This window comes from Lepidochelys kempii, chromosome 5, assembly GCF_965140285.1.
Source record: "Lepidochelys kempii isolate rLepKem1 chromosome 5, rLepKem1.hap1, whole genome shotgun sequence".
Taxonomy (NCBI): domain Eukaryota; kingdom Metazoa; phylum Chordata; order Testudines; family Cheloniidae; genus Lepidochelys; species Lepidochelys kempii.
The window spans coordinates 70,059,743-70,087,542 of NC_136384.1; the positions used below are offsets into that span (position 1 = coordinate 70,059,743).

Here is a 27,800-nt window from a genome sequence, read left to right on the forward strand (position 1 = left end):
ATCTCTTACAGTGATCTTAAGCTACCCTTAAAAAAAGAAAAGGTGGGGGATGGAAGCAAGCCTCTCTCCATTTAACTTGTGGGGATAGTCCTCAAAATGTAAACTGATCGCTTGTGGGGCTTCTAAGTAGAATAAGAATTTTCCACCAAAATTAAAGCTGGTTTGCTCCATCTATCTTGCGAATGTAGAGTAGAAGATGAATACAGATTAAGTTTGAGATTTCCCCATTATTGCCTACCCAAAGTGATCAAAAAGCGTGTCAAGTTCTCCTCCAAAATTATGGTTGGTTTAAAAATCATGAGGCTAAAAAAAGGGGGGAGGTATTTGTCTTCTGTTTTTTAACGTGTAAAGGTGCATTTTTCACATTTTCAAACTTCTTTCCAAAGATGTGGGCTAGAAACTTAAATAAATCTGAGATTCTCATTTAATCATAAAACTCCAAGAGCTGGGACTCTGATAAAAAGAACAAATATCAAGACACGCATTAAAATCACAAGAGTTGGAAACCTTAGTTATGTACTTCATGGTGGGATGTGAACCAGGGGATGGGCTGGAAGATGCCACCTCACACTGTTGTGTTTCTTACCCCTAGTCTCCAGCTAAACCCTCATATAGAACTCCTAAGATGCTGACTTCCTATGGATCTTATTAGGTCTGTGAGAATTCCACAACACAAATCCTAACAATATGTGGGACTTAGTAGGGGGGGTATGGATGGTGATGACGGATTATGTGGTAGGGTGGAAGCAGAGAAAGAGAGGAAAGTGAGTAAAATAGCAATGGGAGCTGCAGAAGTAAGAGGTTTACCTATTTCAGTATTATAGTAGTCTCTTAAATTAGCATTACAAATATTTTCTCTATATCCATTCACTGCATATTCTTGCCTTAGTCACTGCATCTGGTTTAATGTTGGTACTGAATTTGCCCATGCAGTTTTACCTAGGCAATTTCTGACTTGACTTGTTCAATGGGTTTTTATGGGATTAATTTATGATTCAGACATTACAGCCTTTGGAAATCACAGAATATCAGGGTTGGAAGGGATCTCAGGAGGTCATCTAGTCCAACCCCCTGCTCAAAGCAGGACCGATCCCCAATTAAATCATCCCAGCCAGGGCTTTGTCAAGCCTGACCTTAAAAACTTCTATGGAAGGAGATTCCACCACCTCCCTAGGTAACGCATTCCAGTGTTTCACCACCCTCCTAGTGAAAAAGTTTTTCCTAATATCCAACCTAAATCTCCCCCACTGCAACTTGAGACCATTTCTCCTTGTTCTGTTATCTGCTTACCACTGAGAACAGTCTAGATCCATCCTCTTTGGAACCCCCTTTCAGGTAGTTGAAAGCAGCTATCAAATCCCCCCTCATTCTTCTCTTCTGTAGACTAAACATCCCCAGTTCCCTCAGCCTCTCCTCATAAGTCATGTGTTCCACTCCCCTAATCATTTTTGTTGCCCTCCGCTGGACTCTTTCCAATTTTTCCACATCCTTCTTGTAGTGTGGGGCCCAAAACTGGACTCAGTACTCCAGATGAGGCCTCACCAATGTCGAATAGAGGGGAACGATCATTTCCCTTGGTCTGCTGGCAATGCCCTACTTATACATCCTGAAAGCTGATTAAAAACTCTTGATCGAAAATGAAATTTAGGGAGTGGTAGTGATGAGTGGCCCATCTCCACCCCTCTTGTGCCATTCCTAAGCTCACTCCCCATTCCTTCCTTCTCTTCTCTTGTTTTGCGTGGAATGCCCATTCTATATCTGTTTAAACAAACCAAAAAAAGACACCCAGAGCTGTTCATGACCACTTCATATCTCTATCTTTCCAGCTCTTGGCTATGGAGAGACCTGGAGCCCTTTATCTGACCCTACCTATGCAACTACCCTCTTTTGTGGAGGCATCACCTTCTCTTACATTCTATTCTCTGGACCAGACTTTCTCCTCTTTTGAACAGTAGTGAATCTGATTCTCCTCTCCTTTCTTCCTCCATGTTCCTGTTATCTGTTGTCCACACAACTCCTTCTCCATCAGTTTTCCTCTGTGATTTAGACTTGTGGCTCTCTTCCTCTCCTCACAGTCTCCCACGTTAATCCTTCAGCTTCCATGCTGATGACCCATCTGATCCCTTAGATGCATGTTTCCTTGTCCTCACCTCTTCATTTGACCTGAAGCCATGATTCAACTCTCCCACTCACCAAAAGGGCCATTTAGTTGATTTGGTCTTCACCAAACACAGCACTCTCTCTAATTTCTCTGTTGCTGTATGCTCCATCTTTGACCATTGTTCGGTCTCTTTCACCCTTTCCCATCAACCCCCTCCTTGGACCTGTCACTCAGCCTGTCCATGACTTCCAGTTCCTCTGCATTGTAGACTTCTGATCTGCTCTCAGCCCTATCCTCCCCACCCTCTGCCCTTTCTTCCATTTATATGGTTGTTGATTCTCTCTGTGCTTCACTCTCCTCCACCCTGGGCTTTTTGGGCCTCTTCTGCTCCTGCTCTTGCTCCACGGTGCTTCTCTGATGGAAATTCTGTGACCAGGCTGGCTTCCTCCGCTACAAATTCATTCACTCTTATTTCAGTTCAGCCATCTTCTGAGCTGAGCAACACTGTTTCTAACTTGAGTGAATCCCATGACCTCAATCCCAGCCATCTTTTCTGAACCCTTTACGCACTTGACGCTCCCTCTGCTCTTCTTGCCATCACTTCTCCCTCCATACAGGATCTCACTGATTTCCTGCAAGAGAAAACACAAACTATTAAATGACCTTTCCCCTCAGCTTGCTTTTCCTTTCCCTTCTACAACTGTCTCCTGCTTCTCTTAGATAAGTTTCTCACAAGTTTCTCACCTTCTCTCTATCTCTAACCCATCCTCTTTTTTCCCCAGTGACCACACCCCATCCCATCTTCTGATTTCCCTCATGCCCACTCGCATCTCCTACTTTACTCTTCTCTTTCTTAATCTCTCACTCTGCTCTGAATCTTTTCTTTCACAATAAAAGCATGCTTTGTATTGCCCATCTTAAAAAAATAAATAAAACAACCCATCCTTGACCTCACTTGTCTTTCTTGCTATCACCCCTTCTCCCTTTGATTTCTGAGATTGTTGAATGAGCTGCTTACAGGTGCTGTCTGTAGTTCCTCTCCTCCAGTTCTATTCTAGACCTTTTTTCAGTCTGGCTTCCACTGCTTGTGCTCCACTGCCAAAATCCTCAATGATCTCTTCCTAGTCAAAACTCACTAGTACTCCATCCTCCGCCTCCTTGACCTGTCAGCTGACTTCAATAATGTTGACCATGCTCTTTTTGAAATCTTGTCCTCTTGACTTCCATGACTATTCTTTCCTGGTTCTCCTCCTAATTCTCTAATCACTCCTTAAAAATGTTCTTTGAATGATCCTTATTCCCCTCCAACTTTCTGTGGGGTTTCCACAGGCCTCTGTCATTGGTCCCCTTCTCTTCTTCCTCTACACCTTAATTTTAAGTAATCTCATTTACAAACGCACATTCAACTACCGTCCATTGCTGACAACTTAGAGTGCTACCGCTTTACTCCAAACCTGTGTACTTCTGTTCAAACTAAAATCTTGACCTGTGTTTCTGACATGTCCTAGTAGATTTCTAGCACGCATCTTAAGCTCAACAAGTCTAAAACAGAGCTCTTAATCTTCCCCTGCAAGTCCTCCCTGCTACCTCCTCTCTGTTGCTGGACAGCACCAACATCCTACTTGCTACTCAGGGCTGTAATTTGCGTGTTGTTTATGACGTGGAACTCTCATTTGGATCCTCATGTTCAGACTGTCTAAATCTTGCTGATTCTTTCTGCATAACATTTCTAAGATACAGCTTTTCCTATCCAACCATCCAGCTAAAACTGTTGTTCCAGTTTTCATCATCTCATGTCTGTTACTGCAGTATCCTTTTCTTTGGCCTTGACAAATGCAATCTTGACCTGCTCATATCCATTCAGAATGCTGCTGCAAAAATGATTTTCCTAGCTTTTTGCTTTGACCATGTCATTCTCCTCTCACCCGTCTACTGGCTTGCCCCCTCTATCATATCAAACATAATCTACTTGTCTTCACTTTCAAGGCCCTTCACAGCTTATCTCCACCCTACCTATCATCTCACATTCTCTAATGATCTGTTGACTCCTGCCTCCATCGGCCACTTGTTAAATTTTCAAATAAGCACCTTTGTGATTTCACTCATGCTGACCTTCATGCTTGGGCAGAGCTTCTTGTAAATATCTGCGCAACTACTTTACTATCCTCCTTCAAAACCCCTCTTTTAAAACTCTTCTGTAAAATCTGTAGAAGGTTAACTGTTAGGCCATACTTGTGCTGAGACCGCTGCCAATCATCTTAGTTAATGTTGTTTCTTCAAGTAGATGCAGCTGTGTATTCCACACAAGAGCTGGAGAATTTTGGCTAGCAGTAAATTTAGAGAAAGCATTCATGCCTTGTGGGTGTAGCCCGCCCCCTGGCTATACGAGGCGGTGCCACCCCAACCCCCGTTAGTTCCTTCTTACCACCCATAACTGGAGTTGGAGCTCAGTGGTTATCACTTCACGTTCACTTATCTGTTTTCTGAGAATTATCCTTCAATGTATATAGTTTTTATGTAGTTAGTGTTAGGATACTTATTGCCCTGTGTGATGCCCTCACTAGGGTTCAAGTACTACCAGTAGAGTGTGTGTGTGTGTGTGTGTGTGGGGAGCGATTTCTAATAGTGATCCTCACATGAGGTGCTTGCTGTGTTTAGGGAAGGGGCGTACTAGGGAGCGGTGCTCTTATCTTTAGGTTGTTCACCAAAAGAACCCAGGTGGTCAGTGAATTACGCTTGAAGCAACACCTTCTTGAGCATGCCATGAGGCCTGTTTTGGTGCAAAGCCCTGTGTCTGGCTGTCTCCTTCAGACTCGGTGAATGAGGCTGCTCTGTGTTCCAGTGCTGCCATCTCCCCCAAGAGAAGGAGGGGTCTTTCACCCTCCTCAGGGGCGCCAAGGAAAAAGTCCCATAAAACTGACTGGGACCATCGCAGTGCTCATGGGAACTCTTCTTCCTCCTCTAAAAAGAGTACAGACCACCACCATACCACTTCCAGGCTGTGGGATGGAGCAGGTCTGTCAAACCACTCCCCGATATCACACTGAAACTTCCAGGACACTGTACCATTGATACCGATTCTGGCCTGGGGGCATCTGTTGAGTGCAGTACTGATTACATCAACACCAGCACCGAGAGTCTCCATGCTAGTGGCATATCAGGCAGCAGATTTACTTTGTCAATCTGTTCTGGACTCTCCACTTGTCCAGGACTTTGCCATGGTCGTGGCCTCCACTGCCATGATACTCAATATACAGAAGTTCAGAAACTACCCAATTTTGCCACCTCTATTCCTAGTGACCGGGGCAAATTTTTAAAATGTATTTTAAGTATCTAAAGATGCAGATAGGGATTTAGTGGAATTTTCAAAAACACATAGGTTGATTTCAATTATTTCACCTATCTGCATTTTTAGTTTCCTAAATACCTTTTAAAATCTGGCCGCTTAGAACCTTACTGTGCAAATGGCTTCTGAATCAATGGATTTTTTTTTACAGAGTACAGTACAACTCCAGGTGAATAAAGGTGGCAAAATTTGGCCCTACAATTTAAAGTCCATTCACCAAGTAATCTAAAATCCCCACTGATAAAGCCATTTGGAATAATGTAACATACTAAAAAATTCAACATTTATGTTTACAAGGAGAGAAGAAAAGCTTGTGTCCAAGATTCCGTAGTCTCCTTTTAGATATTTCATCTACAAAAGTCTGAAGTAAGGGGGTTAATCCTAGAATATGTGCATAGTTACATATCTATCCCTTTGTTTTGCATGGTAAAACAAGCTAATGGGAACCTTTTAAGTACTGCTGAAATTGCCAACTTATTCGAGGTGATCTCCTGATAACCATCTTCTTGCCTGACTAATAGCTGTTCGGCAGTGGGTTGCAGAGGTATCAAGCTTCTTTCTTTCTGGCTGTGTTTAGAAAGATCCTTATTTAATACCTTGATATTTAATACTTAGAGATCACATTTTTCTAGGACTTGTTTTGATGTTTTCTCTTTTAATCTGCCTTTTAAATAATTATTACAGTAGTGGTCACTGAGAGAATTTTTGGGCGAAGAATGATTTTACCAGTTTTATAAACCAGTCACATTGGTCAGTTACATTTTGTTTTTGCAGTGTTTTAGTTGTGTTGTTCCTGGGATGTTAGAGAGACAAAGTTGGTGAGATATCTTTTATTGGACCAACTTCTATAGGTGAAAGAAACAAGCTTTCAAGCTTCTGCAGAGCTCAGTAGTATTATCAGCCTCACTAAATCTTGACAAAAAAATATATAAAAAGCAGGATGGCAAGCAAAAACAAAATTACTGTGTGAAATCTATTGCTGTATCTCCGCAAAGAGGAACAAATCAACCTTGTCTTGTTCTGGTTAATAAAAACCCAACACAATCTGATATACAATTAATTCTTTACCCTTTGAAAGGAATTGTACTGTATTACTAATGGAACTCAGTACCCATGTTATGTATGAATTGTTCAGCACTGATCTGAATGGCTTAAAAGTAGCGAGAATTAGCTATGAAAGTTAAAAATGATTGGAGTGCTTTGAGACTATCTACTTTTTTAGGTCTTGCTATTTATATATTTGTATATAGTGTTTAAAAACTATTTTTCTAGTGCTTGTAAAGTGCAGAGTCACTTTTATTGTACTTGATCTGTAGTAAAGTCAGTCTATACTAAGATTGTTTGTTAGATTGCTAACAACTATCTAGGGTCTCTGTGGTGCAACAGTTTACCTTAAAGACGTCCTTCTCTTATAGCGATGACATTTTGGGGTGCAATTCAGACCAATGAGGGGCTATGTCACCTCTGCCCTACAACCTTGGGTGCTTCACAATGCCTTGTTGCTGTAGCTCCCACCTGTACCACTCACAAACAGCATGCCTGTCACACCCTGAGTGTCCGTGAATGGCCACAGTCCTTGTTCAGGCACTATGATCCCAGCAGCCTGTCAGCAAACACCAGCCACACTCTTACTTCCACCAGCCTGGGTTATTAATTGCAGGGTGACCCAAACACACTCCCAGTCCTGAATTTTCCCCTAAAAATGTGTGTTCTGTAATTCCCAGCTTTCTCCAGGACTGTTCAGATGTTTTAGATTTGTTGTTTCTGCAAGGGAACAATATACAACAACTTGCCTTCTTAAATGGAGCTACCCAAAACAGTTCACAACACTGGATGAATTTTGATTTAAAGAACAAAAAAAGTTTATTTAACTACAAAGAGAGAGATTTTAAGTGAGTACAAGTATTAAGTCATTAAGATCAGAAATGGTTACAAGAAGAATAAAGATGAAATGTTTCCTAGTACTAAACTTAATAAATTAGACTTGGTTTAAGCTGAAGTTCTTTTCACAGATTTTCGGTGCATTGCTGACCAAATTCTCAGACCAGGATCTGCTCACAAGGTCCAGTGGCTGTTTCTTTTGTCGCCTTAGGTGAAAAGAGAGAGAGACAGGGAGAGAGAAACTGGGTGTTTTTGTTCCCTCACTTTTATAATTCAGTCACCTTTTGAAATGTATTTTCCTGAGAGTGATTCTTAGATAAAGTTATTTCCAACTGAGAAAAAGGATATATGGAGTCTGATGGGGAAGAGGTGTTATGCTGTTTCTTTTCACCAGTGCATAATGAAATACAGATTTTGTTTCTTCTTTTTTCACACTCTTGTATCTGAGGACTCTGTTTACATCTTGTATGCAAATTGTGTAAACATAATCCCTTGGTTAAGACAGGCTAATTTGACCAGTTCTACCTAATTGAGGCTATGTGAGTTTGAATATGTGCCTTTAACATCATACGGGGAAATTTCATAACTTTACTCAGTGTTGCGACATTCATTTCATGGTGATAGTGACCAGTGAGTTATTAGTTTTCAAATGATACCTCCCAAGGCATATTTTGTACAAAGATTATTACAGTAGTGCTTAGGGTGTGAATATAGAAATGTTTGGTCAAAATAGTATCAAAATATGGTTTATTTGATGTTTAGGGTTGATTTTAGTGTCCATTTTTGTTAGTGCTGAGCAGCCCTTATAGTCTTGGCTCTTTTTTATAGTGGGAGTGGCAGTGACTGCTGTAAGCAAGTCCCTGCTTACTCTGCATTAAATTGGATCTAAATTCTGTGACACAATACCTGGTTTGTGTGGCAGACAGGTAATCTTACAAGTTTCATTAATTTTCTAAAATGGAGGCTTTTTTTGAATTACACTTGAAATTAAAGAACATAACTGATAGAGCATCCCCTGTGGTGTTCTGCTAAATTCATCGTAATTTACAGTAATCTAGACTTTCAATATTTGCATGTGCGAGATTTTTGCATTGACAGTGCATAATTGTATAAAGGAAATTAAGATACGGGAAGCTGAAGGTTTGATAGTGTGGAGGGCATTTTGTGGCTTTGTCACATAGGTAGGTTGGTTATGGGAAAGGGATTGAGATTGTGGGATAAGCTCATTAAATGAATTTTTCTGCTAAAATGGTTTCCAGTGAAATAGTTAAATTTAGAGTTTTTTGACACTATTCCCATGTGAACATCTATTGCAATAAATTAATGGATTCTATAAGAGCTACAGTATATTCCCTTTTAAGGTATAGAAGTTCAATTTTTACATTCTCAATGCTATTACTGTGAACACTACATTTTATGGATTTTTACTTTATAGATGCATTCTTTTGTTAAATCAGATTTGCACTTCTGGACACAAGTTTACTAAATATTTTTCTCTTAGATTAATAGAAGATGGCCAGTTTGAAATAGTAACAGGAGGATGGGTCATGCCTGATGAAGCTTCGCCTCATTACTTTGCTTTGATTGACCAGCTGATAGAAGGACATCAGTGGCTGGAGAAGACTCTAGGTATCTAATTTGATGTTTTAAACTTAAAAACTGACAAAGAGCTAAGTCAGTCAGCAAGTGTTGTACAATGTTTTGATGATTGACTATAAGTAGGCATCATTGCAAGCTAAACTATTTTCAGAGAAACAAATCTGTGCAAAGATAGTTACGTTTTTGCAGATTTTGTGATTCTGAATGCCTAGATGTGAGGAATATTGTTCATGTCTACTCTAAGTGAAAAGTGACTTTGGACCTGATTCACAATTTCTGAAGTGGCAGTCAGTGACAGTGTGTGGGTGTAGTGGTCTGCCTTTACATTGTAAATTGAAGGATTGGCACCTGTATTTGTGATGCTAGTTTGCAAACATAGGTTCTTAGGGTAAGAGCAATTGAATTATTTTCCATTGTATTATTTTTTCTGTCTTGATCTGTGGAAGAAACTTATATTACTTACGCATAATACATGAGGAATAAAATTTGCTTTAATATAGCACCTGTGAACCTGTGCTGCCCAATTCCTTCATGAAACCACCAGTATTGTCTACCAACTTTTCAAAATTCATGAATCCGGTCCAAAATATGATATGAAAATATCACGAGATTTTCAAAATAATAAGCGTCGGTCCTTTTTATTTGCCATCTTGTTTTGGAGCTTAGAGCATTCACATTTTCCACCTTTTCTCTGTAGAATTGGGGGCCAGATGCTTACTACTACTTTTTCAATGAAAGCTGAGATTTTTTGTATAATTGTAATTGATTCATGGGGTTTTAAGTAAAATATGAAATATTGTGACACAACAAAATTGCAGGACACAGCAACAGTGGAAATACTACAGATTCTATTGTACAGGTTTTTATGAGGGGCAAGAGATTGGCCTACTTGTAATTATATATGTATATGCTTTATTTATATTTATACTTTTTTTTTTATTTGAACTTTGCAATGATAAAGTGTCTTAAGCAGACTTGTTTTCTTTATCTTTCATTTATCTACTTAAACTGTTTGCCCCAGAGGGTGTTGTGAAGGCCAAGACTATAACAGAGTTCAAAAAAGAACTAGATAAGTTCATGGAGGATAGGTCCATCAATGGCTATTAGCCAGGGTGGACAGGGATGCAAAACCATGCTCTGAAGTGTCCGCAGCCTCTGTTTGCCAGAAACTGGGAATGGGCAACAGGGGATGGATCACTTGATGATTACCTGTTATGTTCATTCCCTCTGAAGTACCTGGCATTGGCCACTGTTGGAAGACCGGATACGGGCTAGATGGACCTTCGGTCTGACCCAGTATGGCCATTCTTGTGTTCTTAAACTAAGTGCTTTGCACCACTTGACTTTTCTGAACACTGGGTTGAATAGTATGGGTGTAGCTTTCTTTGAAATGAGAAATAAGTAAAAAAGACACAAACTTCTGACACATTCTGCTGCTCAACAGGAGTAAAACCGAAGTCTGGTTGGGCCATCGATCCCTTTGGGCATTCGCCAACAATGACTTACCTTCTGAAACGTTCAGGATTTTCCAGCATGCTTATACAGAGAGTTCATTACTCGGTTAAAAAATATTTTGCAACCCAGAAGACACTAGAATTTTTTTGGAGACAGAACTGGGGTATGTATTGTTTTCTTGGTATCTCTGTCATTTGTTGCTTTATACCTCCTGAGAACTGGAAGTAGGCATTAAATAAACAGTTGTGAAAACCTCTATAGTAAACAGATGACCTGGTGCAGAATGTATGAAGTAATTAAAAGTAGGGCTGGTCAAAATTTTTAATATTTTACTGGTGCAAAAAACATTTTTAAAGAAAGGAACACATTTTGTTGTATTCAAAATTTTGATTTTTTTCAGAATTTTCTTTTCTGACAAAAATGAGAAAAAGAAAAATGTCATTTAATTTTGAATTAAAAATATTAATTTTGTTTTTTCTTCTTTCTTTGTCTACGTTCTTTCTGTCTTCACTGGAAAGTTGGGTGGGGAAAAGTGTTTTTTTTTAAGTTACTTTCTCTCACGTTTTAAAACATAACAAATGTTTTCCCCACTTCTTCAGTGGGCAGGAAGAAGTAAAAAGCGGGAAACTATTTTTTCCCTCTTTCTCCCAATATTTTGTTTTCTCCTCTTACTTTTTTCAGTTGGGGGAGGAAAAAAAAGGGAAAAGAGGGAAGAGTGGAATAAGGGTGCAGAGAGAGACATTTTTCTTACAACAAAAATTTCAACAACATTTTTCAGGTATTTTGCTGTGATTTAAAGGTGTAGAATGTGATATGATTTCCATTTGTTTTTAATTTTATCAAGCAAGACTTCAGAATAATTAATCTTCTCAAACAGAATTTTACTAAGCAGGATTCTTCAGAGCAATTAATATTCTCAGACATTTGGGGTGGTAGAATTAGAATGCAAAGGATAAAGTTTAATCTAGTACATCAGAATTGTTAACTGAGTATTCAGGTCCGCTTTAGTAAAAAAACAAAACTGTAGTCTCATTAACAGCTCTAGCCAAACAAACCCTATTCAAAAATACAAGCAAGATATAGATCAGGTTTAAAGTATCCAGTATAGTAAATAAATGTCAGCAGATGGATATGGGCTGGAAATGTATATTCTGTTTTGTAAATGTATTTACACCATGCTCATTACCATCGTGTCAGAGTGCTTTCCAGTAGTGCATTAAGCAGCATGACTAAAATCTGTCATGTATTAGTTTGTTCATTCTTTCCCCAGGGGGAGAAGTGCGTGCAGTAGAATGTTTTTGTTTCAGAATTTTAAAAAATAATTAACATTGCTATTTGTCAGTTTTAGAGAAGACCTCGTCAAAATAATGTGTCTTTCACTTAAAACGTTGGCTGGCGAGGTTTGTAATATTCATTAGTTCCTGTGGGAGTTTATTCCGGAGTTTTGGTTCGGCTTGGCTCCAGAGAAAGTTCCGTCTGCTGCATGAGCTAGCTTTACCTTTATTGTTGAAAGTTCCATTGTGCCAGAGGAGTGAAGTTGTTAAGCACAGTCTTCATCCTCGAGTAATTTTTGTTGTTAAACTTATTTTTTGTGTATGCGGCTCAATTTCTAACTTGACATTAGCTTTTCTAAATGGTAGTCAAAATAAACACCAATGATAAAGTTAGTGTCCAGGGGTTTGGGTTCACATCAGAGTATTCTAGTATTTCAGAACTGAAGTCACCTTTAATTCTTCTTGTAAATGATTTTTTTAAAATGGTTTTGGCCTTTTTTGTTTGATAGATAAAGAAAGCCAGAAAAGTGTCGTGTTGTGTTTTGATTTTGTCTTATTTTTGCTGTTTTATCTTAAGAACATCAGGAATGTTGTATATTTTCTTCCCTAGAATTGCAAAGGATTTATTGGGGATATCTGAGTATATGTATTGTGAATACCAGGATCTCAACTGAAGGTGTCATATCTTTTTGTCAGGCATTGGAGTTAAATAGGTACTAAGAAGACCCCAGCTGCAAAAATCAAAATCTCTTATCTCACTTGCTCAGTTTTCAGTCTCTTGTGTTGTCGTAACTTCATTAACTCTCCAGTAGTTTTCAAGTGTAACCAAGACCTGAAGGTAAAAATCAAACATTTTTAAAAGAAAACTTTCAGGGCTTTTTTAACATCCATAAAGAAGTAAAAAGCCAATTCCCACCCCCATTTTGCAGCTCACCTAAAAAGCTGATCACCTGCAGACTTAAAAGTATTAGTAGATCACCTTTGCCTAATATTAGATATCCTGAAGTGATATGAATCGCCTGGAGAGTGTGAAATTAGATTTGAGTGGCTAAGAGGTCGTAAGGTCTCAACAAATTTGATATTAAGACTGAACAAATTCACCATGAAAAAGTAGCTAACTGACTCGAGACTACTAGGGAATTAACAATCTAGTACATAATCTATTAAGCATATTTCCTGGTAAAATCCTATGAAATATTAAACATTATTAAAAATTATTTACATGTTAACTTTAGAGCTTGTTTTAGTTTTACATAAATTGACGACCAAAAGTTGGCGGAGGACCTAGGGTGTTCATGTTTTACTGATCAAGATTGGGACCCCATTGTAGTAGTATGCTGAGAAACATGACTCCAGCCCCAATCAGTTTACAGTGTAATAATGCAGAAGTATTAAAAGCATAGCATTAGTATGTAGTGTAATTATAGTGCCTTCCACCTGATGATAAATAGAAATCTAAATCTGTAATGTGTCCCTACCATAGATGACGATCATCAGCATTGATTTTTATACCATTATCATAATCCCAGCCAAGCGGGTATTGCTTATTTGATAGATGGGTAAAGGGCCATGGGAGAGCCAACTGCGTTGCGGTTTGCTCTTTCAATTATGATGTTTTTAGTGATGATTTAAAAAAAAGATTTGTCTCTCAAAACAAGTGGAGACATGGTCCCTGTCCTTAAGTTTACAAATTAAATTCTTCAGGACTGGCAAGTGTAAAGTGTGATAAAGGGGAGATTTGAAAGAAGGGTGACAATTAAGATTTTTATTTCCCCCCATCCCCCTAAAAATCTTGAAATTTTTGATATTTATATTTATTTCTTTCCCCTTGCTTTTAATACACAAAATGGCAGAACTGAATATTTAGGAGAGCTTGAATGAGGTGCGGGAGGTGGTTTGGCAAATGGGTTTGGGAAGGATGTTCTAAGCAGAATGTGCAACATTTAAGAGGTATGTGGGAGTTAGACCCATTGAAGTGAATGGTCCCGTTCATTTGCTTAGCAGTAGTCTCATGTGTTGCTTTAAGCACATGCATATGTGTTTGCAAAGTAAGGACCTTGAGGCTGTATATTTTAATTCAAATAATTTAACACTCCTTTCAGATGTTTTCTTTTTGGGTTTCAGTGTAGAACTCCTCCAACTCCACTTCTCATGCATAGTGATCTGATGTTTTGATTTACTAGAGTCAGTTTTGAGTGGATAAGAGTGTCTTTCTCTTGTCAGGTTAAATTGAAAACCAGGCCCCAGCTGGGTTGCTGTTTGGTTGGCTTCCCCTCCCCCTTCACGCATCGTCTCCACTCTCTACAGTATCCCTCTTCCTACAGTACAGCACTTCATGTTACAGCAGCCTTTATTCTTAGCTGCAGGACCACACCCCTCTTCCTGTCCTCTCTACTGAATTATTCATATATTTAAAGTGGGAATGAGTGGGAAGCTCCAAACTCTGGTGTAAAATCATCTGGTGAGTTCTTGTGTTTGGAAGTTTACAGGTATATTGAAAGCAAAGGATGTAAATAGATGGTACACAAAGATAGGTGGGCAATACAGTCAGCAATCTGCTCTACTTGTTGCTTCCTATGACTAAGCTCACATTGCATGCAGATTCTGCAGATGCCAAAATTTCTAGTTGACTTACATTATACCCAACTCCCAAACACAATCCTAGTATTTAATATCTAATCAAAGGGTTGTAAATGTAAGAAAATCATGATAGTAATTCTTGTTTAATTTACTTTTTATCAGTATCTTCTTATAGTAATTTCCTGATGCTGTTTTACTTAGAACCTCTTTAAGAGAAAACCCTGATGCCCACTAAAATTTTAAATTCTTCTTTTAAAAGAGAATCTGACCTGTTGAAAAATGTACCTTTTGTCTTACTTCAGTGAGATAATTGTTTAGTTCAGTACAGAGTTGTTGCTGATGTTGTTGAGCTAAATAAATAAATGATTTCTCCATGCAAATTAATCAGTGGGAATTGTTTTGAGTAAGCACCACTGAAAAATTGAATTATAAAAACACATAGAAGAATGGATTTTGTCTTTACGGAATTTAGGAAAATTCAGGTACAATTCATTATTCATTGAGGTATTGTCTTTAAGGTAACTTAATCATTAGAGACTTGATCCTACATTAATTAAAGTCAATGGCAAAACGCCCAGTGACTTAAATGGTGCAGTGTCAGGGCTCAGATCTCCAAAATGGCACTGTATTTTAAGATGGCATATTAAAAGCACTCCTGGATTAGGCCCAGACAGTTAGTTAATTTAGTTTAGACAATGAAATATGGCTTTATTTTATAGATATATTCTGTTCATGTACTTTTAGATTTGGGATCCAATACAGATATCCTTTGCCACATGATGCCTTTCTACAGCTATGACGTTCCTCATACGTGTGGTCCAGATCCTAAAATCTGTTGCCAGTTTGATTTTAAGCGTCTTCCTGGGGGAAGAGTAAGTTGTCCCTGGAGAGTTCCTCCTGAGGCCATTCATGCTGGGAATGTTCAGCACAGGTACAGTACTGAAAGTATTGTGGAATTCAGTAATTTGTACTTGCTGAAGGCGATACTAACATCACAACTTGCTTGTTTTACTGTTCAAAAAAGACGATCCTCTAGGACAGAGATGGGCAAACTATGGCCCGCGGGCCACATCCGGCGTCCGGGACTGTCCTGCCCAGCTGCTGAGCTCCTGGCCCAGGAGGCTAGCCCCCAGCCCCTCCCCTGCTGTCCCTCCTTCCCCGCACTTACGCCGCCGCGCACTCATGCAGGGCAGCACAGCAGCGTGTCTGGCTCCTGTGCGGCTCCCAGACATGCTGCTCTGAGTGGCATGGTAACGGGGCCGGGGGGGGTGGGGGTTGTTTAAGGGGCAGGAGCTCCTGGGGGGCAGTCAGGGAGCAGGGGCCAGTTGGATGGGGTGGGGTCCCGGCGGGGGGTGGAGGGAGGTGGTCAGGGGACGGGGACCAGGGGGCAGTTGTATAGGGCAGAGGTTCTTGGGGGGGGCAGTCAGGGGACGGGGAGCGGTGGGGGTTAAATGGGGGAGGAGTCCTAGGGGGTGGTTAGGGGTGGGGGTCCTCGGAGGGGGTGGTCTGGGGACAAGGAGCAGGGTGGGGTTGGATGGGTGTGAGGTTCTGAGGGGGGCGGGAAGTGGGAGGGGGCAGATGGGGGTTGGGGCCAGGCTGTTTGGGGAGAAATAGCCTTCCCTACCTGGCCCTCCATACAGTTTCGCACCCCGATGTGGCCCTCGGGCCAAGAAGTTTGCCCACCCCTGTCCTAGGAGAAATAATTTCTATTACATATGCACTGTGTGTGTGTCAATTCCCAAAACAGTTGCTAGTACAATTTATGAAAGTGGTAACTGTAAGAGAAACTAAAATTAATACACTGAGTTAATGTGTTAATTCCCCAGTTCCTAATAAACAAGTCTACAACTCTTGGGTCAGTTACATTTTATGAGTACCAGGAAGAGGTACAAACAATTTGCTTGTCAGACTTTTTCCAGATTCTGTACTGTCAGGCACGGGGATGGCATCAGGATCTCTCTGGGTTTGACTACACTCCAACAAAAGACCAGTGACACTGAGTCTCAGAGCCTGGGTCAATTGACCCAGGCTTATGAGGCTAAAACAACAGGGTAGCTGTTCGGGCTCGGAAACTCTGTGAGAGAGGAAGGTCTCGCAGTTCAGGCCGGAGCCCAAGCCCATATGTCTACACTGTTACTTTTAGTCGTATGAGCCTGAGTCAAATGACCCGGGTTCTGAGGCTGAGCACCATGGGTTTTTCATTGAAGTGCAGACATACCCTCTGAGGGAGAATAGTGGGAGCATACACTGTATCTTTGATATGACTTCCCACATCTAATCCAGTTAATTGAAAACAAAACTAAATAGTCCCATAAAAAATGTTTAAAATAGTTATGCTGATAGTACATATCAATAATGTAAGCTGAAAAAAATTGAGTGTTTATAAAGACAAAAGATTAGAAAAAACAAAATTCAGAGTTCAGGCAAATGTAACTGAAATCAACACATGAACGTATGGAAATGCACATTTGGTACTGTGCTGCAGGGAGCCAGAAGGGGTAGAGGTGGGGGGCCGCAGAGGTGGGGTGAGGTATGGTTTCATTACAGAGATGTTTCTTGTGTCCAACAGATCTGAGATCTGGTGTGTTTTGCCCTGATTATTCTTCTGAGTATGGGTATTCCATCCTCCCTATGCTATAGAAACCCATTGACAAACTGTGTAACTGATTGAGAAAGAAATTGGATAGGGAAGACAGGAAAGAAGAGGTGCCAAGGGAAAATACCTCACTTACTAACCTTTTTTTCCATATCACACAAGTAACTTTGGGCAAATGATCACAAATATGGACAAACTGTTGTCTGGTCTCAGAGTGCACGTGTAAAATTTGAACCACAAATGAGCTTCTTTTGGAACTCCTCTTCTTCTATACTGTAGTTTGTAAGTGATAGCATACCTATTTCTCTGAGGGGAGGACTTCACGTACCCTAGATTCAGAGTAGTCTTTCTGACCTCACAAGGGGTATTGGTTCAGTCAAGGCAGTTCAACGCTTTGAGAATGGCTAATGACAAACTATAAAATGGATTGCCGGCAAGAAAACAATGATGATACTAGGTGGGTTATGTTTGTTTGAGCAGACCATGTAACTCAATGTCTGCAGTTTATTCATCCAAGATTTAAAACTACCTATTAATGAGAACGCTAACAGAAAACTTATTCTAAGTAAAAGCAGTTTATATAGCTTAAAAAAAAGAAACAACTTATTAAAATTTTTACAGATTTTGGATATATTGCAAAAAATATTTGTAACTCATAAAAACTTTCACATACAACATTTAACCCCCCCTTCCCAAATTTTAAGCATTAATGGTTTGGAAACCATTCTAAATGTATACATGCTGCAACCTCTTTGAGAATATGCATTAAAAGTAGGTAAGTTGTTGTTTTAGAAATCTTTAGATTTATAGTTTCTGTAAAATCTTTGGCATGTAACTAACGTAACTGCAGTATTGACAGTATTTCTTATATTAAATGTACCTAAGTAACTTTAATTAGAAAAAAATAGTACTGAAAAGATTTTAATGGCAATCATGGTTATTCAGAGAAGCCGTACAAAATTTTATGAACACTTTCACTAGCTCAGGTGCTAAAGTTTTTAACCCACTATTTAATATGTTGCTATTAGGGAGGAAAAAACCTACCTTTTTAATTATCACAAGTAAGTGGACAAGTAGAATTTTGCAAGGCTAGTTGTAAGGTGTTGTATAGAACATATTTTAGACATTTGTCGTCTTGTCAAGTAATTACTTTTCTATATTCTAAATTTTATAATTTTTTTTTCTTCCAAGGGCTTGGATGATTTTAGATCAGTACAGAAAGAAGTCAAAGCTTTTCCGTACTAAAGTTCTGTTGGCTCCACTAGGGGATGATTTCCGCTACAGTGAGAGCTCAGAATGGGATCAGCAGTACCAGAATTATCAAAAGCTTTTTGATTTTATGAACTCTCATCCTGAGTTACATGTTAAGGTAAAGTGCATATTTATTTTTTTTCAAATAGTTGTAGTCCTGTTCTAACATCAATGAGCCCTAATTTAAACTTTTTATGTACTCCTGTTTCACTCTTTAACACCTTCTGATATACTGAGATTTTTGTATGAATTTGTTTTGCATCATGGAGAAAGCTAGCTAAATACTACTATAGCTTAACTGAAACTCTTGGTTAGTAAGGAAGGTAGTACTGATCAAGTTTTATAGTTAGGCCTGGCAGGATTTGATTTTAATCGATAACTGTCAGTAAATGGAAGAAAAATCTGTAACAGTTGGCATGCCTGCATGGATGATTGTCACTGGCCTTGGCAGCCATCTGCAGCTCTCCTGTCAGGGCAGAGAGTGAGCAGGTCCATAACAGTGGTTCTACAGAGGGCTAATTGCACTGCTTCAGGATCGGTGACACTCAATCCCTGCAGGCGCAAGGTTCAGAGGAAGACTGCTATCCTGGTGAGGCAGCACAGAGACGTCTGGTCATGACTTGCAGAAGGAAGAGGGTGAGCTTTCTGCCATGGGGAGACCACCATATTGCTGAGTGGCTCCTGTGGCAGTGCGGGGAGACTTCTGCAACTTTGCTGTCATGGCTCTGCTCACTCACTCACTCACCACCAGCCAGGCACATGGGAGCTGTCCCTGGGCAGGAACTGTTCAGCAGTGGGTTGGCCTCCCATACAGCTCGGGGTTCATCCTCTTTCTTACAGTCCTGGCCAGTGGCTTCTGCTTCGCCTAACCAGGATGATCACTGCCTCCCCTGCACCTTGTCCCCTGGTGTCTTGGGCCCTGGCCGACCTGCTGTCAGCACAACCCACTCATCCCACAACTGTAAAAATAAAATTAAAAATAGAAGTAAGTCCTTAAAATAAAAATGTATAGTTCAACTGATGGATGATTTTGAATGTACTTGAGGTTAATGACAAGCCAGACTAACTTTATTTTTTTTCCTTCCAAGGCTTGAAATTATTCTATAAGAAATATAAACAATGGCCATAGTGGTTTACTTTAAACAATAGCCTTTAAGTTTAAGGGAGTTTCTTTCTTCTCTTGTTGCTTTGAGTAGCTTCCAGTTGTTCTCTGAGTCGTGTCTCTATGGGTGCTCCACTATAGGTGTGCTTGTATCTCTGCGTTGCAGATTGGAGAACTTTGGCAGCAGTGTCCATTAGGCCTGCACAGGTTCTGTCCCTCCTTGTGCCCTGCCACGAGGCTAACCAGCAAGGGTGGGCTAACCCCCCTCAGTTCCTTGTCAGCTGCCCCGGCTAGAGATAAAGCCCTTAGCAGTCCATTTGCGATCATTAGCTTTCTTTAGCATTTCTAGTAGTTAGTATCCTTCGTCTTAGATGTAGTTTTTTCTCTTTATTTTCTCTTCAGAAAACAAACAAAAAAACCTTCTTTTTTTTTGTTGGGAACCCCTTCCCCCAGCAGGATATGCCTGGCTCATCGGACTTCAAGAAGTGCCTGTCTTGCAAAGAGGCTGTCCCTGTGCCAGACAAACACTCTTGCTGCATATGCTGCCTTGCCACATTGCCCAGAAAGCCACATTGCCCAGAAGCGTGGTCTCTTCCAGCAACTCAGAGCCAGGTCTTGAAAGGACAGGGAGTTAAGACAGAAGATCATCTTCATGGAGGCAGCCCTCCAGCCTTCTCTGGATCCATGCCAGGAGTCACCCAGAAAGTGCATGTTTTCTACACAGCCCTCAAAATCAGAGGACTGTGGGTCAAAGAAACCAGCTGCAGACCCCTCTCATAAGTCATCAGAAAAGAGAGTGTTGAGTCCCCAGAGTGAGCCCTGAGCTATCTGTAAAAGATCTCCTGCATGGTCGGTATCATTGGCACTGAGACAGTTCAAACCTGGTACCCATGGCTTACGAAGATCTAGAGTGGCAGGTATTGTAGATGCACCTAAGATTCTGATGGGCACATGCACCAAGCCAACGGTACCCAGTGGAAAAAGATTGGAGCAGAGAGTGCTCCAGTAAGAAAACGCTGCCAGTACATGCTGTACTTTTGGCACTGTCATCAGTGCCCCATCCAGCACCGGAGCATTTGGTGTGAGCGAGATCCCTGACTCTCTCCGTACCACCAGTGGCACTGCTGGAATTCCGGCACTCAGGAGAATTCAGGCTATCTGATATACCAGAGTCTCCTCCTCTTGGCATTGGGAATTCAATACCAAGTCTTCTCCAAGTGTGGGAGTCTTCTCTGGTACCCTGCCATGCACCTCCACTTTCTAGTAGCAAATCAGACAGCGAGCCAGAGAAAGTCATCTCCAATCACTCCTCCCATTGTCCCTATGATGCCTGTTATCAAGGGGCTCCTCGGGTATACCCTCAGCCTGCCCCTACCACTCACATAATATGACCAGCCATGGGCACCACCACTGGGATCTATCCCACCGCTTCAGTGGCCCTACTGGGATTCCTGGGCGGCGTATTGCTCCCATACTCCTTGGATTGTGAGCCTCACCCGTGAGCCCCTGAGACATTCTCCCTCGTCTATGGTATCCAGAATCTCGGAACTTCCAGAGGAGATTATGGAGGAACAGGAGGATGGAATGGAGGAAGAGGTTACTCCAAGAACCAATATATCTTCCTCCAGATGAGACAGTCATTCTTAGCTGCTGATTTCTGGCTCTTCCAGGACTTGGCCAAAGGGTTGCAGATACCCCTGGAGGATGTCAAGGACACTCACCACAAACTCCTTGAACCTCCTATACTCTTCCTCCTCCTCCAGAATATTCCTCCCCATCAGTGAGCCCTCCTGGACCCCACAAAAACTGTATGGCAAATCCCAGGATTGGCGATGCCTACTTATAAATGGGTCAATAAAAAATATTGCATCCTGCCTAGGGAGGTGGAATATCTTCTTTCTCACCCTCCGCCCAACTCCATCGTTGTGGACATGGTAAAATCCTGCGGCCGCCAGCACCAAATGAGATCCATCCCTCTATGATAGGGATTGGAAATGCTTGGACCGCTTCGGGAGAAAGGCCTACTCCTCTGCCACTTTGCAGTTTTGAATAACAAATTATCAAGTCTTAATGACCAAGTATGACAGCATTTACTATTCAAAACTCAACAGCTTTATTGATCAGCTCCCAGTCAAAGCACGACCAGTTCTGAGCTATTGTCCAGGAAGGACAACTAGTAGTCAAAACAATGCTCCAGTCAGCCCTTGATGCAGCTGATACAGCATCCCAGTCCATTTCCACGGCAGTGGTTATATGACATGTGTCATGGTTACACCTTTTGGGCTTCTCTAAAGCGATGCAAAGAACTGCTGAAGACCTTTATTTTGAAGGCACCAAGTTGTTTGCTGAAAATACTGACGCATCCCTCCATACTGTTAGGGATTCCAGGGCACCTCTGTGCTCATTAGGGATGTAAACAACCGGAACAAAGAGAAGGTTTAGTCCGCTGCGGCAGCATAAATTCCGTACATCTCACTACCTGACTCAATGCTTTTATGAACCTCAAAGAAAGAAATCTAGGTTCTCCAAATGCAAACCATCAGGTCCACAGTCTTCCATGTTGCAACGTTCCACCTCAAAACACCAATTTTGACATGTTGGCTGAGGTGTTGACAGACCACTCCCCTCAATCACTACAGTGACCATCCTATCCCATCCATTTGGCTATCGCCTTGCCACGTTCTGTTGCACCTGGGAACACGTAACGTCAGACTGATGGGTCTTGGAGATTTTTTTTACTTTACCTCTCCCCCACTCAACATCCTTCCTTGTCCCTCTTCAGGGACTCTTCTTATGAGAGTTTACTATGATGAAAGAGATTGCATACTACAGTTAGGAGCCATGGCTCCTGTACTTCAACATCTATGAGGCAAAGCTTTTTTACTGTCACTATTTCCTAATGCCCAAGAAGAAGGGAGGTTGGAGACCCATACTAGACCTCTGAGCACTCAACAAGTTTGTCACAGCTCAAAAATTCAAGATGGTTACTCTAGCAATGATTATTCCAGCATTGGAATATGAAACTGGGCTATCATCGACTCTGAGGGTATTCTCCAAGATTCTGTCAATAGTGGCCACACACCTGTTGTCCCAGGGGTTCATGGTCTACCCCTACCTGGATGATTTCCTCCTCAGAGCCCGCTCCTTCAACGAGGCTCACTGGGTTACCAAAACCACAATAGATTTGTTCACAGAACTGGGCCTATAGATCAACAGCCATAAATCAGCTCTTACCCTAGTACAACGCCTGGAATTCATAGGAGCTGTGTAGTGGACCGAAGACTCACTGGTGCAGCGCCTCCTGCTGGTCATCTTGGGAATTCTCTTGTTCCCGTGTCCCTCCCAGTGCCCCTTACCCTGGGGTTCTCCCCACTGCAGTACTACCCACGCTCTGGGTCTCTCCTCCAGGGGAACCCCCAATCCTCTACACCCACCTTGCCTCAGTGGCTACTACCAGTCGTCATCTAGCCCCCTCTCACTAGGGCAAACTGCAGTCCGTAATGGCCACTCATCATTGGCAAGGGAGTTGGACCAGCTGCCTCTGCCTATCCCTGGGCTGCCCCCTCTGCAGCCCCAGTACCTTCTTAGACTTAAACCAAGGCCTCAGCCTGGGGAATTGCCAGGCTGGAGCTCCCCAGCTCCTTTGCCCTTCCCCAGCACTGCTCAGCCTCAGATATCCTTGCTCCTTCAGGCAGCTAGGTCCTTCTCTCTCCAGAGAGAGCGAGAGACTGTGACCCAGCTCCGCCCTCAGCCCTTTTATCAGGGCCAGCTGTGGCCTGATTGGTGAAGCGGGCACAGCTGCAGCCACACTCACTGAGCCTACCTTTTTTCAGGAGTGGGGCAATTGCTCCGCTACAGGCTGACTTTGACTTGTTATAGGCCAAAGCGCTTCTACCCCACCACAAGTTCCTCTACTTGTCCGCGCTTATAGAGACAGTACAAAACAGCCCCCAGATATCAGCCAGCCACTGCCTTCAACTCTTGGGGCATATGGCAGCTGGTGCAGCAGGGATACCTCATGCCAGGCTTCACATGTGGTGTCTCCAGATGTTGTTCAGCTCGATCTACTGACCAAACAGAGATAGACTAGACAAATCTCTGTCGCTGCCCACCAAGGTCAAAAGCTCCCTGGACTGGTGGAAAAACCCAGCAAATGTTTGCAAAGGAATCCCCTTTTCGCAGACTTCCCTGTCATTACTTCTCACTGCTGATGCATCCCTAAATGACCTTACAATACAAGGCATCCCTCCACATTGGCCTCCTCTTGCTCAAGGCTGTCAGGAGTGCCTGCACCTATTTCTCTTGCTGATCAAGGGAATACACACAAGAGTTCTAATAGACAACATAGCTTGTATGTATTACAAAAATCAATGAGGAGGAGCCAGGTCACTGTCCCTCTGTGCAGAAGCACTAAAGTTATGCAACAGATGCATCTCCCATAACATTACATGGTCAACAGCCTACCTTCCTGGCATACAAAACATGATGGCGGACAGTCTGTCACAAGTTCCTACATGACCATGAATGGGAGATAAACCCAGCAGTGCTTCATGACATATTCAGGTAATGGGGGACACTGACCACAAACCTGTTCACCACTTCCCTGAGCAGGAAATGTCCACACTACTTCTCCAAAGCAGGGATAATACAGCACTCTCTGGGTGACTGTTTCCTTCCGTGAGACAAGGACCTTCTCTATGCCTTTTCCCCATTTCCCCTACTGTCAAAAGTCCTATTGAAAATAAAAAGAGAAGGAGCACATGTCATACTGATTGCTCCCACCTGACCGAGACAGACTTATCTGGCACAACTCGCGATGTGCTTGACTATCTCTCTCCAATCCGCTCCATACCTCCTCTTGCAGAACAAAGGATGCACTTATCCCAACCTGGGGATTCTCCACCTCAAGGCTTGTCTACTTCATGGTTCCCATACACAGAAAGCTCCTGCTCGGAGGAGGTACAAGAGGAATTACTACACAGTAGAAAATCCATGATACACCGTACATACCTGTAAAAGTGTTCCAGGTTTCAAACTTGATGTAATTCCCAACAAATTTCTCTGACATCGGCTACCCTTCCGAAGATCCTATACTATGTATGGACTCTTAAAAATTGGGACAATCTTTCAGTTCACTCATGGTCCACCTACTGGCCATAGCAGCCTTTCACCTACAAGTAGGCAGATACTCAATGCTATCAAACCGAAATGTTTCCCTAGGGGTATAATAAACCTTTTCCCACAACCCCAACATACCACCCCTACGTGGGATCTAAATCTAGTGTTGAAAAGCCTGATTAGACATCCCTGTGAACCCAGGGTGACGTGTTCGCTTATGTACATGTCAGTGAAAACTGCCTTGCTGGTGTCAATCACCTCGTCTAGGAGAATAGGGCAAATAGCGGTTCTGATGGCACATCCCCCCTACACAGTATTCTTTTGAGACAAGGTCACACTCAGACCACACCCGAAGTTCAGCCCCAAGCTGACTTCTCCTTTTCACGTGAACCATCTGATCCACCTTTTGAGTTTTTACCCTAAGCTTCACAGTGATTACAAAAAGAAAAGGAGTATTTGTGGCACCTTAGAGACTAACCAATTTATTTGAGCATAAGCTTTCGTGAGCTACCGCTCACTTCATCAGATGCATACTGTGGAAAGTGTAGAAGATCTTTTTATACACACAAAGCATGAAAAAATACCTCCCCCCACCCCACTCTCCTGCTGGTAATAGCTTATGTAAAGTGATCACTCTCCTTACAATGTGTATGATAATCAAGTTGGGCCATTTCCAGCACAAATCCAGGGTGGGGGGAGGTATTTTTTTCATGCTTTGTGTGTATAAAAAGATCTTCTACACTTTCCACAGTATGCATCCGATTAAGTGAGCTGTAGCTCATGAAAGCTTATGCTCAAATAAATTGGTTAGTCTCTAAGGTGCCACAAGTCCTCCTTTTCTTTTTGCGAATACAGACTAACACGGCTGTTACTCGGGAACAGTGATTACAGGGAAGCTATACTACATGTGCTAGGCATTAGGAGAGCTCTGACCTTTTATCTGGATAGGACGAAGGCTCTTAGGAAATCTCCCAAGCTTTTCCTTTCTATTTCAGAAAGATCCAAGGGCTCAGCAATATCAGCCCAGAGGCTGTCCAAATGGGTCTTGAGCAGCATTAAGCAATGTTATCAGGTTTGCAACATAACATCTGCAGCTGGTATTTGCGCACACTCCATGAGGTCAATCTCCTTATCCGTCATCTTCCTCAAGAATGTCCTTATCTCAGAAATTTGTAGAACGACGACTTGGGCGTCAGTCCGTACCTTCACAGAACATTATGCGATCAATGGGGACTCTGCCTCCGATTCAATCTTTGGCTCCAAAGTATTGTCATCTGTAACTGACCCGACTCTGAACTATTTCAGCTATTCTTCATCCGTTAATATAAGTTCTATATAGTTTCTCAAATAAAAGCTGTGTATGGCACTTTGAAAGTGAGTATAGGTGTTTAATGTTTTGAAAATATTTGGTATTCCTCCTTTCCTTTAAGTATTGATTTTTTTTTTTAAACTGAGATTTTATATCTTGGAAACTAATAGTTGAGCAGGCTAAAACTTAAACATGTATTACATTTGTGAACAAGTGATATGCCTACAGAATGATAAATTGTACTAGCATAATTTTCTGGCAAGTACACATAGTAAAATAAACATTAATTAGTAATCCTTACCATATCTTTCTTAATGGGCAACATAGCAAAATCACACTGAGCTATGTGATATCTTTAAATCCTGTGGTGTGCTGGAAGCACTATTAATGCACATGAAAGTGTCCGAGGTGGCTGATCCTCCCTATAGTTAGTTGGACTGTTTATTTGCTTACATGTAATGGGCTTGATTTTGTGACATCAATGGACAATAGTAAAACTCCTGTTGCTTTTAGTGGTGCAGGATCAGGCATATATTGGGTTCTGGGAGTTGACAATGAATCTTGATTTAGCCTAATTTCATAACTGTATTGTCATTCCTAAACCTAAAAAAAAGGTAAATCATAAATTAAAGGATGTGTAATTCACACAATGAAAGCTTTTTAGGTGTTTGTTAATTGCGTTGAATAACAAAGAAATTAAAAGTAAAAGGCCAGAGTCCCCAGAAATGTCCACATGGAAATACTGTACTTCTAAGAGATTTTATCTTTTTCCAGTGTGAATTTACTGAAGTACATATCCTAAAACAAGTAAGCTTATAACACAAAAGACGTTAGTGTAAGAAGACAAATTCAAAATCACTCATTTGTAAATACCTTTTTCAAAACGCCCAAACTGGACACCAATATTTTCACAACAGTACACCTTAATTGCCAATTAACTTAAGGTTGTGAAAAAGTCTTATTTGTTTCAATATTTAATATAAACATTATGAAAACATTGATTTATAAAGCTTCTTATTTGTGTAATACTGCCTTTTTAATTACTGTATTATTTCAAGTGTATAAATTCTCAGTTGATCACAGGGACATTGCTTTTCTTATGTCTTCATGCTGTTCCCTCTCCATTTGTAATCATAATATTTTTGTCTGATTCAAACTCCAGTTTGCTCAACTATCATCTCTTTAAAACAACTACACTTAAAACTAAATGTAAGGGTTGTAGACTTATTTTCAGTTTCCTGTTTCCAACACTAAGTTTGAATAAAAATGTAACTGTTGTTTGTAAGCAGACTTTTGAAGAAAAATGCAGAAGGCCTTTGAAAGCAGATGTATGTCGGTTTTATTCACGATCTATAAATAGCTTTGAAAGCATAACAGAAACTTTGCTGTGACACAGTAGAGCTAATAAAACTGAAAATAATGAATAAAGTTAAAAATGGTGCTTTTGTTTCATTATATGAGAGGTAATCTCTTCAGACATCTCCATAAACTGGATTACTGGATGCTGGGTTACTAAACTCCAATAGGCAGCTTTTTGAGAGAGAGGAGAAATGTAGGACAGTTTTCTTACAGCTGAAGCCTAGATTTGATCAAGTCCCTGATATGTGCCTATAAGAGAGAAATGAAAAACTTATTTTGTTCATCTGACTTTTGATTAAACTGCTGCTGCTTTACGGAGAATGTATTTATACTCGGAAACACAAAGGGTAGTTTTAATTTTGTGAGTTGGAAATAGTTTCTCATGGGATATATATGTCAACCCTGAATCAAAGGTGTCAAGGGAAATTTTTAAGCTTCTTTATTTAAAGCAATATTTCTGTGATGACCTTTCTTGCAGAAGGTGTACTGAAGTACGTATTTAAAGCCACCATGTTCATACACTTCAACCCTAAATTTCTAAACTAATAAAATGGAAATCTGTCAGTCACATAAACAGTTCTTATAATTTTGTTTCAGGCCCAGTTTGGAACTTTATCAGATTATTTTGAGGCTCTGCGCAAAGCAGGTAATTTGGAGGAAAAGAACAGCAATTCAGTTTTTCCTGTTCTGAGTGGAGATTTCTTCACATATGCAGACAGAGATAATCATTATTGGAGTGGATACTTTACATCACGACCCTTCTACAAAAGGCTAGATAGAGTTCTGGAATCCTATTTAAGGTAGGTATAGTCATCTGATACGTGTATTG

At 41.1% G+C, this 27,800-nt stretch overlaps 1 protein-coding gene across 2 annotated transcripts in view; it reads left to right on the forward strand.

The window, feature by feature from the left end:
• Nucleotides 1-27,800, forward strand: part of MAN2A1 (mannosidase alpha class 2A member 1) — a 207,821-nt gene that overhangs the window by 69,376 nt on the left and 110,645 nt on the right. For both annotated transcript variants that reach the window (XM_073344670.2, XM_073344671.1), the window contains 5 exons: nucleotides 8,830-8,957; nucleotides 10,372-10,545; nucleotides 14,981-15,167; nucleotides 18,024-18,201; nucleotides 27,569-27,771. In XM_073344670.2, the coding sequence (XP_073200771.1) occupies nucleotides 8,830-8,957; nucleotides 10,372-10,545; nucleotides 14,981-15,167; nucleotides 18,024-18,201; nucleotides 27,569-27,771 (870 nt within the window). The remainder of the gene's footprint in view (nucleotides 1-8,829; nucleotides 8,958-10,371; nucleotides 10,546-14,980; nucleotides 15,168-18,023; nucleotides 18,202-27,568; nucleotides 27,772-27,800) is intronic.